Consider the following 12,500-nt stretch of genomic DNA (forward strand, 5'->3'; position numbering starts at 1 on the left):
TCTCTCTCTCTCTCTCTCTCTCTCTCTCTCTCTCTCCTCTGTCTGTGTGTGAGAACAGACCGGCAACGGAATGTGGGATCTCCATCTACCACAGCACTAAGAATTTAAGGCAACGAGGTCAAGGCAAAGTCCTGTACAACTGCATCATCAGCCCCACATTAAATCCGTTTCGAATGTTTTGTAGTCCATCAAACACAGCCCAACCTCCAATCTCCGAGACACGAGTGATTGGAGTAGCACTAACTAAAAGAGTTACATCCAGCTGTAAATTCAACACGCCCCTAGATTGCATTTTCTTGAACGATGAGCGAGTGGAAAAAAGACCCCCCCCCCGAAAAATCAAGCTGATACGTGTTTTGAGATTATGCCAAGTGCCCAACTTTGAATTTTTCATTAACCAACATTCAGTCCATGACTCTAGCGAGTGTGGAAATCCCAGTCTCCATAATGTATTGTTTTGTGCAGTTTACTTCACGATGATTGGCAAGCTTCTTTGTTGAACGTAGTCTGAGACATACTTTGATATTTCATATATTTCTACTATTTGGACGTGCAAAAAATATTTTCAATTGTGCAAGGACGAACTTTACGCTTTATTCGTGTGATATAAGTAATTTAATTTTCCGTAAACGGTTATTGCGTTTGCTATTTATCGTTAACAATTAATTGGTTTTCAAGATGTTTTCTTCTTCGGAAATTTAACCCATTAAGATCTTCTTAAGAGAAACACGGAAAAAACAACTGCATTTTGGATTGTGTAACTTGTGTTTTCATACAAGTACAAGTCCTCACCACTATAAACAACACCTCTGAGGTGACAAATCACCAACAAGAGTATCAGGTTCCCCGATCTTATGAAATATTGCTTAAAATCAAGAAATGGAAAACGTGAAGCGTTACCAGACGTGATTAAAAGCAAACTATTAATCAAAGAACCCCCCCCCAAACAAACAAAAACAAACAACAACAACAAACAAGCAAACCAAACAAAATGGAAAAGCACCAAAACAAACCAAAGAAAAACAGACAAACCCAAAACAAACAAACAAACAAACAAACAAACAAACAAACAAAAACACCCCACATAACAGTTTACTCCTATGGTGGCCCACAGAACTTTACGATAACTTTCCTGGACCATCGTTTTTTTTCTTCCAAATAACTGTCTCGGCCCCCCTCTCTCTCTTTCTATCTCTCTCTCTCTCTCTCTCTCTCTCTCTCTCTCTCTCTCTCTCTCTCTCTCTCTCTCTCCCTCTCTCCCTCATACACACACACACACACAAACACACACACACACACACACACACACACACACACACACACACACACACACACAACCCCCCCCTCTCCTACACACACACACACACACAAAGTGACTTACTTGGCCTCCAGAGCAAGGGCGAACACTCCGGCTGCCTCAGGGGCGGCGGCGGAAGTCCCAGAGTGACTGGCGGTGCAGTTGTTGTATAGGTCTGTGGTGGCCTGCAGAGAGCGACAAGTCGTATGTTAAACCATATTTAAAACTCTGACTATTTTTAAAAATATGAGAAACAATTATTTATGTTTTTGTTATTTCACAACCATTTTTTTCTTTTGTCCCCCCCCCCCCATCTCATCCTCTTCCCCTATCTTTTTGTTCCCGCAGTAACATCAACAGTACAGGTTGTTTTGTCTTTCAATCTTGCCTTTGTCTCCGGTTTGTCCTTCTCTGTCCCTTTCTCCCCCAACTCTCTTTTTCTCTCCCTCTCTCTTCTCTTTCTCTTTCCCCATCTCTGTTTCTATCTCTTCCTCCACCTACTGTCTGCCCATTTATTCTTTCTTTATTTCATCACCACTTTCCTCCCCAGGTCTCTAGCTACATGTTATTTCTTTCACCCCCACAGCAAGCTTTTATCGCAGAGACAATAATGCATGCCCCAGGGACAAGAACCCGTTCCACCCAAGTGCCCCTGTTCAGAAAAATCAACAAAAACAAACGAAAGCAAAAGTAATTTTCTGAAAAGTCGATACGGTAGCTAAAAGGTTTCTCGAAAAACGAAAGAAGCAAAAGCCCAAAACACCAAATGGAATAACCGTGGTGCATCGAGAGAAAAGCCCACAGAAAAAAACCAAACAAACAACAGAAACAAACAGTAGGAGGAAAAGAGAAAAAAAAGGTCAGAGCTGTCAGGACGAGACATTTTAAGCTGCTTATCATCGGCACCCCGAGCACTCGTGTTTGACTTGAACTGTAGGGTGAAATATTCCTTCGAGGGCCAACGCACAGAGGGTGTTGACGCAATGACAGAAGCACTTTGCAATGCTTTGATCGTACTATCGATCCCTGCACGCCCTCTCTGTGTGCCGGTCTTGGCTCAAATGGGGAGATCGATAAATTCAATGCCATGGCACTTCCTCCAATCCATGTCGTCAAATCAATTTCAGTCGAACTTCAACATCCTAATCAAATCGAAGTCTGTACAAATCGTATTTATTATGTGTTCCTTTGAATGACCCCCCCCCCATAAAACAAAACAAAACGAAACAACAAAACAACACCCCCCCCAAAAAAACAACAAAAAAAACCCAAACAAAACCATGACTTCCCATAACACATTATTTCCTGATCGTGCATCCTATTTCCATCAAGTTGCAGGGTGTTGTAACAGGATTTGAAATTCTATCTTTTTGGAGTCGACTGAAATGCATTGTGAGCTCCCAAGTGAGAAGGGCAAAAAGATCATCGGTCCCTTTAGGGCTAGGGTGTATGTAAGTATGTATGTATATGTGTGTGTGGGAGGGGCTTTTGTCTCTTTCAGTATGATCCTTTGCAATGCTGCGTTTTTCCCATTCCCCTTTCTCCTAACTTCTGATTTATCGATTCCCTAAAGGTGCTTTTTAAAATCATGAATAGGACAGCAGAAAAGAAAAGGAACAATGCACGGACATTTTTTTCAAAAAAATGAAAAAGAGTTGATATGGTGGGCTACTAAGTTATTGGAAAAAATCTTCAATGTGTCTTTGTGCCTTTATCCGTACAATTTCTTTTAAGAACTCGCCTGAAGCACTATAGACACTTCCATCCCCATGCCCTGCGGGCTATGAAAAACCACAAGCGATGATTCTAGAGTTAACATGCTTTGAAAAACAAACGTTCTTCGATCTATTTATCGATCTGAGCAGGAACATTACTTCGCTTCAATGACAATAATCTGGCAGTACCCAGCATTTTACGAGACACTCTATTTTTATTCGCCATAGTTTTCAGAAAAATATAATAATGGCAGTAAAACTTTGTTGACGAGTTTCAACAATAAATAAAAGCACTTGTGCTTTGACAATACGCCTACAAAAAAGATGAAGACTTTGGAACACCACACTAGATTCTTATTTGGAATACAAAGCAATTCCCCCCTTCTATTCTTCCAATATGAACAGATAACAAATTTGAGGCAGGGTAGTTTAATCAGGCGCTCGTCAAAATAATGAAATGAAAAAAACCGGCTTTTCTTCTTCCCGTTTGGTAATTTTTGTCAAATTTCCTTTTTTGACAACATCGTTTATGTGTAGATTTCTACTGAAAAATGTTGATTAAAAGCACAAGAATGTAAATTTACAATTTCCAAGGACTTGATCTAAGCTTTGGAAGTTACAAAACTCTGGTGGCCTTTTTTCGCTAATTTTTGTCTCCGAAACCTTATGACCCGCACCTCCTTCAATCTAAAATACCCCACTTCTTCTGAAAATAGATGGACAACTTTTTTCTTCAAAAGCAAGACAAATGAACCAGCTCTATGATAGCAACAACTCCATAAACTAAAAAAAACCTGACAAGCGCCTGATTCAACTGTGTCGTAACACAAATGGTATAATTTTATGACAGTACGTTACATTAGAAAATACCGTAACCAGTGCTCTTTTGTTGTAAATACATACCTGAAGGCAAAGACAACATTGCCTTGAAATCATGGTTTCGGTCAGATATATGCCATTGCTGGAGCACATAAAACATTTGTACGAGAAGTAGATGCATGAAGAGAAGGGAAAACACCCTAGATTGGACAGTCCTGAAGGGTAACGATGTACGGAGATAGGCAAAGAGCTGATATGGTTGGAGGGAGCTGTTTGCTAAGTCGTCTGTTTTGTTTGTTTTAGTAGAGGTTTTACGGCGCTCGCAACTGCATAAGGTCATATGAGCGCCAAGGGGTGAATGTCAACAAAGAAGTCCTTACAGGGAATCAGACTTACTCTGCTCACTTCTCTAGCTTCAACAGCACAAAGTCTGCTTCGACTATCAAGGCACCTCGGAAATAGCGGGTCACAAGAGTGTGACAAACATACAAAAGAATTGGAGGAAAATGACGATAGTAGGGATTAGGGAAAAAAAAGCTGCAGTTCCCTGTTGTAGTTCAGACAGTTATGAGCATGACGTTGTTGGATCAGCCCATTTACAATTCTACTGTGCATTAGAACAAGAAATGTCCCCCTTTTGAGAATGGCCTAAAGACACTTCTGACAGTGGCACCTTCCTGGGGGTAAAGTCGTCTGTGATAGTGGGGTAAGTAGGAAGTAAGAAGTGAGAATTCCTGGGTTGGGCAGACATGAGGCTGAGTGACGCTTTGAGAGAGATAGAGGACAGGGAGGCATAACGAGAGCTGGTTGCTATGGCATTTATAGTACCACAACAACAACAACAACAACAACAACAACAACAACAACAACAACAACACCACTAGCAGCACCATCAGCAGCAGCACCACCACCACCAGTAGCACTAGCAACACTAGTAGCAGCAGCAGAAACAACAAGAACAACAACAACAGCAACAACAACAACAACATCAATAACAACAGCAACAACAACAACAGCAGCAACAACAACAACAGCAACAACAGCACTCACACCAACACGAAACAAAACAAGCAAACAATAAACAAAGAACGATTGGATAAGTACAAGGTACAACAAATACTTCAGAACGTACCACACCGGCGTCCCGAGAGCTGCTTTTGCCGTTGCTGAAGGTAGAAGCGAGGGTGGAGGAGCAGGACTCGTCGTAGCCAGCGGTCTGTCCGTCGTTGGTGGCCGAGTTGATGCTGACAGTCCACATGCTGGCGGCGTAGCCATCACAGTTGCAGTCGTCGTTAGGTCCTCCGTCACCTGACGCCCAAACGTAGACGTTCCCAAGTCCGTTACGACCCTGTGGGGGAAGATAGTGAACGATTGTTGTTGTTGTTGTCATTGTTGTTGTTGTTGTTGCTGTTGTTGTTGTTGTTATTGTTGTTATCGTTGTTGCTGTTGTTGTTAATACTATTGTTGTTGTTGTTGTTATTGTTGTTGTTGTTGCTGTTGTTGTTGCTGCCTTTGTTGTTATTGTTGTTATTGTTATTGTTGTTACTATCGTTGTTATTACTATTGTTGTTGTTGTTGTTGTTGTTGTGTTTTTAGTTTAAAAAAAATCAGAGTTCTAATTTACGGAACTTGCAACACAAACAGGACATAAATGTCGAAGATTATAGGTTTTATAGAGGGTAACATACAGAGAAAAGAAGGAGGAGGGATAAGGATGGCAGATGCTTGATAGGGAAGAAGGAGAAAACGCATCGTGGTACCTGTTAACCACGCAGGGAACAATTGTGAGGCAAAATGATAGCAACAATGAATGTTTACAAGTGTTAAAATCAAAGAAGAAACAACTGTAATGATAAAGCAATGACAACAGAAGCAGCGGTAACAACAACGTTAACAATCACTTTGATATAAATAATTTTAAGTACTACTGCGATTGTTACTACAATAGTAACAAGAGTCTCTAAACAAGGAAGAAACATGTTCTGAGCCGCACTCTCTCGTCCATTCCGTAGCCAAGCACTTCTAATCAACAGATCAATAATAATAATATGGTTAGGTAACAGAATTAATACATAACGGATGAACTTTAGATGAGTGCGCCTGAACACGTGCAAACTCACACAAACCACTCGATCAATAGCACTTTAAATATTTAGCAATACGAGTGAGGTTGTATAAAAACCGTGTCGAAAAATTACTAAAAACTATTTATGAAACGGAAATTAGAAGAAAGAACGTTGGACTTGAAAGTGTTCTGAAATCTCTTGAGCCTCCGGGCGATGGAAAGATGATGCTTGGACGAATATTGAACATTATTCTAAGGCGAAATGCTGCAATCTATTCGTAAACATTGTCGATGAAATCTTTTGACACGCTATTAATTAAAAATCAAGCACATAACGATTTGAGTATTAGTGATCATGCAAGCACAAACATATAACAATCTTGCAGCAGGCTGCAGAAATATAGATATATTTGCACTGGTGTTTGTGTGTGTATGTGTGTATGTGTGTGTGTGTGTGGGGGGGGGGGGGGGTGGATGACTGCATATATGTGTCTGTGCGCGGGAGAGAGAAAGAAAGAGCGAACAAGCGAGAGAGCGAGAGAAAGAGAGAGAGAAAGAGAAAGAGAGAGGGAAAGGGAGAGAGTGAGAGCGAGCAATCGAGAGAGAGAGAGAGAGAGAGAGAGAGAGAGAGAGAGAGAGAGAGAGAGAGAGAGACAGACAGACAGACAGACAGAGACAGAGACAAAGAGAGACAGAGAGAGAAAGAATGAATGAAAGAAAGAAAAAGCGAGAGAAAGAAAGAGAGAGGGAGAGAGAGAATGAGAGAGAGAGAGAGAGTGAGTGAAGGCGAGAGAGATAGAGGGAGAGAAAGCGAGAGAGAAAGAGAGAGACAAAAAAGATAGCATGATAGATAAATACATAGCGGGAAAGGAGGAAACATGAAAGAGAGAAAGAGATAGAAGGGGAAAGAACCAGAGAGAGAGAGAGAGAGAGAGAGAGAGAGAGAGAGAGAGAGAGAGAGAGAGAGAGAGAGAGAGAGAGAGAGAGAGAGAGAGAGAGAGAGAGAGAGAGAAAGAGATAAAGACTGGGAAAGTGAGAGAGACAGAGAGAGAGAGAGAGAGTGAGAGAATAAGAGACAGAGAGGGAGAGGGAAAGAAAGATAGAGAAGGGGGGGGGGGGTTGGGTGAGACTTCCAGAATTGCAGACAGAGCAGAGCAAAAATAATTATATGTAAAATCAATCTGGTTTTGTGACACCGGCTTATCCCCCCCCCCAAAAAAAAAGAAGAAGAAAAAAAATTTACTCACTTGGCGAAAAGTAGGAGTATTGAAACCCCACAACCTTTTCCCTCTTACTGCCATTTACTGAATTGAGTGGGCTCTGGCAGTCCCCCCCCCCCCCCCCCCCACTCTCTGCACCTTAACATGAAACTCCATATAAAAATATGAAAGCAGACTCTGTATAAAAAATATGAAAGCAGACAGATTTCTGAAAGCCCTTGGGAATCAATGCTGAAAGAATTCACTTAGATCTGGAAATGCCACTTCGGCTTTTAGCCTTCATCACCTTTAGCATTTCCCCGAATTCCGATTTCATTTATTTACTCTCGGCCGAGCGAGCTCAGCGTTGGAAGACGGTTTTTTTTTCCACAAAGTGTGAACATCAGATGCCTCCATAGAACTTATTAATTGAAAGAGGAAGGCATGAAAATAACATCCGAAATTACAGAACGAAAAGGTCATGAAACGAACGAATCGTGTATGGTTAATGATTTCTCTACTGTTGCCGTGTCGAGAAAAGGCCTGTTGTATAGCAACATGCACTGCGGGCAGATGGCTGTTCGTCTATGGAAAACTAGAAAAAAAAAGAAAAAAAAAAAGATTCACTGATCCACATTGGGCAAAAAGTAAGCCAGTATATTTCGAGTCACAGGCGAAAAAAATAAGAATTTGCAACATAAACCACTTTTCAAGATCTTATCTTTCTTTTAAAAAAAATCGAACTGAATGCGTGTTCATGTTCGTCTGGACAGTTCTCTAAACTACTTTTCCCTCTGTTTTTCAATAACATCACAGATGTTCACTTTTAACAAAAGGCTGGAACTGAGGCTGTTATGTTGCGTGATAGCATTATACATAATTATACTATATACCCTTGGAAAGAAAACAAGCAGGACAGCAAACAACTCCCTCCAAAAACAACAACAACAATAACAAAACAACAAAATAACACACACACACACACACACACACACACACACACTCACGCACACACACACGAGGAAATTAAATGAACAGGACGACTATAGTAAGAGAGTTAGTTATTTTGTGTATATTGTTGCGTTCTTTTTTTTTTCAATTTTGTCTTTCGTATGGTTGTTTTTGAAAATTAACCAGACATTCATAAAAGGCATTACATGTATTATGAAAATATAAGTCTCTGGTAATATGTAAGAGCAACAGACTGAGAAATCACCATATCTCAGAAAGTGCGAAAATGATTTTCAAGTCAATAAGCCTGCTTGATTTTCCGACTTCTCCCCACATAATATATAGTCGCATTTCAGCTCTTAGTGTCGTGAAAAGAAAAATCTATCTTAAAAGATCATTTAAAAACGGGGTTTGTATTTATACAGAATTGTCAAAGAAGAATTCATCTCGGAAAAACTATGTAAAGAAGAAAAAGAACAACAACAAAATAGAAAAAAGCAACAACAACCCCATACTAAACTAAACAATCGAAACAAAACAAGCAATCATACAAACAAAAAAATCACTCTAGAACTTACGTTTCGAATATTTCAAGGGTATGTGACCATAGTAAACATTCCCGAGTAATGATGTTTCACCTTTTTACAGATACATACATGTGACAGAACGCCGCGAACCACGCCTTGTGTCTGAAGGTTAAGCCTGTACATAACCAAGTACGCTTGTCAGAGGAGACTGCATGTTTTACGATCTCATGGACACGGCTCGAAGATCATTTACAGAAAGACTGGTTTCTTCAACTCTAGATCTACCCGTCAAGAACACTGGATAGAGTGGGATACATCATTTTCACTGAAAGACGAAGATATTAGAAAGATATATTATGATACACCCCCCCCCCCTTTTCAAACATAATTATGTGTGCTTAACGCTTCTGCGAAGAGCCAACCTTGCTATTTTAGGACAGAAGTGAGTAATTTGAACCAATACATGGACTATGCTCTCTCTGGCAAAACTGAAGGTAAACAACGCAGGGGTAGACCCAGACCAACTTACTTAGAGAGTCTACATAGATGGGTGACGCGGGAAGATCAGGATAATGTATACTCTTTAAGAGCATTCGAGCACAACGTTGAAAGGAGAACTATGATCTCCAATGTCTGTCGTAGATTTAGTGTAAGTGTGATTTTTGTACTGTTGATAGGACAAAAATAGTGACCTGGTGAAAAAGGGCAAAGAAGGTGCGTCACAGGAAATCGAGAGGGGGAAAGTGGGAGCATTTTCAAAGAGTTGACCACAATCGTTATCCGAGCAATTTCATTTTGCTCACTGATAGCCCATGGTTTTCAAAAGAAGGCAGTTTACATTTCCCTTGGATCGAGTTCTTAATGCAAATACGTATCTATCTCACTTGATTTGATTTAGTTAAATGCGGTAAGAAATCCCATTTGAGCCCAAACATATGAATCTCAAACAAGGCTAAGATCACACAATATCGCCTAATCTAGTGCAGTACTGGAATTGCAAGGATTAAATCTTAGATTTAAGTTATAGAATACGCTGCAGAAGATCTGAGGAACATAATTATCTATGATGAGATTGAGCGTCACTAGTAATCAAGGGTACTTTATCCATAGTCTGTTATTCAAGGAAAAATAGAGGAAAAGAACAACTTTGAGGTTGATATTTTACTCAACTGGCTAGCCATAGATCAAATAAATGTATATTCAGTTTAAACTGCCACCGTTCACTTTTTAATCTGAGGACATGAGGAAATGCAGTGAAAGTGATTCTGTGGGTGTTGCATTATGGTTTTTTTTTGGGGGGGGGGGAGGGGTGGATAGCTAAAAGTAGAGGAAAAGCATGTGTTTACAAGCAGACAAAGGGATACTATTTGTTTGTATAATCCAGGCTAACTTACGTGTGCATTTGGAAAGAAAAATCTATTTACCCTGAGGCCACCACAAAGAGTGCATTCACATGCTGTTTTTGGTCGGCTCGTAGCCTATACATAATTAAAGGAGCACGCGGCTTACACGGGAATCATACAAATATTTTTTATGACCCCAGGAAATCATACCATGTCATTTTTCCCGCTCAAGAACTTCGGAGGGCAATGGGCTGCAACTGCTGGTCGTCTGCTCTTTCGGGAAGTATCTACTTGTACTATTCTTGAGGTCAGCCGTAAAATAATATAATTGAAATCTTGACTTTTAATGCTTCAGATACCGTACCTTTTCCCCCTGAGCCCAATGTGGCATATTTTGTTTCAAGGTGATTTACATTTTGAGAGCCCGTAACCTTAAGATGTTAGTAGTCTCACCCAGATGACAATGCCTTCAGGATGTGTGGAAGATACTAAACACTGACAATAAACTATAGTAAGCCTATTCTCGATGATGAAATATGGAGTACATGACATGGGCAAATGTGTAAATAAGAAATATACCTTATGTTAAAAAAGAAAATTACTCCAGTGCAAAGGTAATACTTCGTCTATCCATTCTTTTCTTCACAACCCGGAACCACGTCATGCCTTGCGTCGTGTACTCAGTGACTCTCCAAAAATTAATAAAAAGTAATCACGTTATAAGCAAAAGATGTTTGGAAATTGCATCTATTAACGAGGCACCATTTCTTTGCTCTATCTGTGGGGTTTCTGTTTGGCTGTCCTGGTTAAAAAAAGTGTAGGGACCCCTGTTTCTATAGAACAGTTCGTTCCTACAGCAAACATTTACCCTTTCCTACTGATACGGCTTAAACTAATATGCCCCACCCCCTTTCTTTTTTTCAATACGCTCACCCAGTGTAATTGCACTAAGAGCTGAAAGACTGCTGTTGTGTCGAATTACTTCTCTTAACTCTGGTCAACGATGTATATACTATCAATAATTTCATCTATTTTCTAAAAGCGTAAAAGAAAAACAAATTGTTTTAGTTGGGACTGTTTGGGATCCATTAAAGTAATGGAAAATAATGATATTCATTTTCAACAGGGGAAGGAACTTTTATTATGACAGCCAGTACATACTTGGAGATCGTTGATGTAAACGAGAATAATCATGGTAATGCCGGGGTATTGATTTGAGCCCCTTTCAACACTGTACGGCTATTTTCAAGGAAGGATATCTGAAATCAACACCCACCTCTGACAGGACTTAGCCCAGTTGTTGTAGAGCTTTGAAAACAACTTCTAAAATTACCCAATTTCAAGAACGTTCTTTTGCGTATTGTAAGCATGGCCATCTGCATCATATTATAACTCAACATGATGCAAACTGACATGGGTGCGCTCAGTAATACACGTCTTTTTCAACAAAAGGCAGCCGGCTTACATCTGAAGATGAACAACCTACAGGAATGTTGTTGTGAATATCACGATTTTGAGCGGACTCTCAAAGGGCATCAGGACCTGACTGCACATTATGTTTTACGCTCCCGGCGACTTAGTTGAGATCCATTATCTAGGCGGGTTGAAACTGGCATGTCAGAAAAAACCTGGGCAGAATGGGTAAAGCATCCTGGCAGAAAGATTGGCGTAACATATTCTATACGATATTATTATAGACTTTTTCATGAAGAAATCAAAAACCGGCGTGTTTTGTATGCAACGTAAAGAGCCTAACCTGTTTTATGTTTTTTGCACTCGCAATACTAATAGGTCATATGAGCACCGAAGATAAAAAGTGTTACAAGAGAGAAACGAAACGAATGCAATGAAGAATGAAGAGAGGTAATGATGATAAATATTTAAAAAAGAGAGAAGCAACAAACCACACCAGAGCACCCGCCAACCACCCACTGAAAGCCTAACCGTTCCACCAAAGATACCGGTCATCAGAACTGGAGCCATAAAACAATATTATCGAGTCTCCCCAAATCCCAAGAAGCTTTACATTTTTGATTTATACCGGATGTCCAGGGTTTCGCCATTTATAAGCAAACGTTTTTATTAATCCTGAGGGAACCAGGCACAAGGCTCACCTCCGGTCAACTCATGGATGGCGTGACCAGAGGCACTGACCACGCCCTAGGTACTTTGGAAAAGAGTGGGCAGTGGAGGGAGAGAAAAGGAAAGGCTGGTGCGCTGATGGTGGCCGTTGAAAAAATGGGGGGGGGGGGAGGAGGGGTATGGAGAATGGCAGAAATGGGATTGAGGGTGGGGTAGGGTGGAAAGGGGGGGGGGGCGCCTTAAAGGAAATAAAGATCATTTGAACTACTTTTGGGAAATGTGGTTTAGATCTTGAGTGTCCTAGCACAACGGGTAATCATTGCTCGATATTTGTCGACAGTGAAGTTTTGCTTGGCAAGTACTACAGAAAAATAAACGCAGTTTGAAATAGTAGACCTATATCAAGGCATGAAATAGCAATCCAGATGAGAGCAACATCCGCCTAAAAGCAACCTAAATTTGTGGGACGAATATTTTCTTATACGAATGCTCAAACATTGCC

The 12,500-nt window shown here is 40.5% G+C and overlaps 1 protein-coding gene across 1 annotated transcript in view; it reads right to left on the minus strand.

The window, feature by feature from the left end:
• The window catches only part of PC2 (prohormone convertase), a gene marked incomplete at its 5' end in the record, with an annotated part of 77,431 nt that overhangs the window by 9,306 nt on the left and 55,625 nt on the right, over positions 1 to 12,500 (minus strand). Inside the window, 2 exon segments of the mRNA NM_001204470.1 lie at positions 1,382 to 1,482; positions 4,964 to 5,179. Of these exon segments, the coding sequence (NP_001191399.1) occupies positions 1,382 to 1,482; positions 4,964 to 5,179 (317 nt within the window).

The sequence above is a fragment of the Aplysia californica genome, unplaced genomic scaffold, assembly GCF_000002075.1.
Source record: "Aplysia californica isolate F4 #8 unplaced genomic scaffold, AplCal3.0 scaffold00143, whole genome shotgun sequence".
Lineage (NCBI taxonomy): Eukaryota > Metazoa > Mollusca > Gastropoda > Aplysiida > Aplysiidae > Aplysia > Aplysia californica.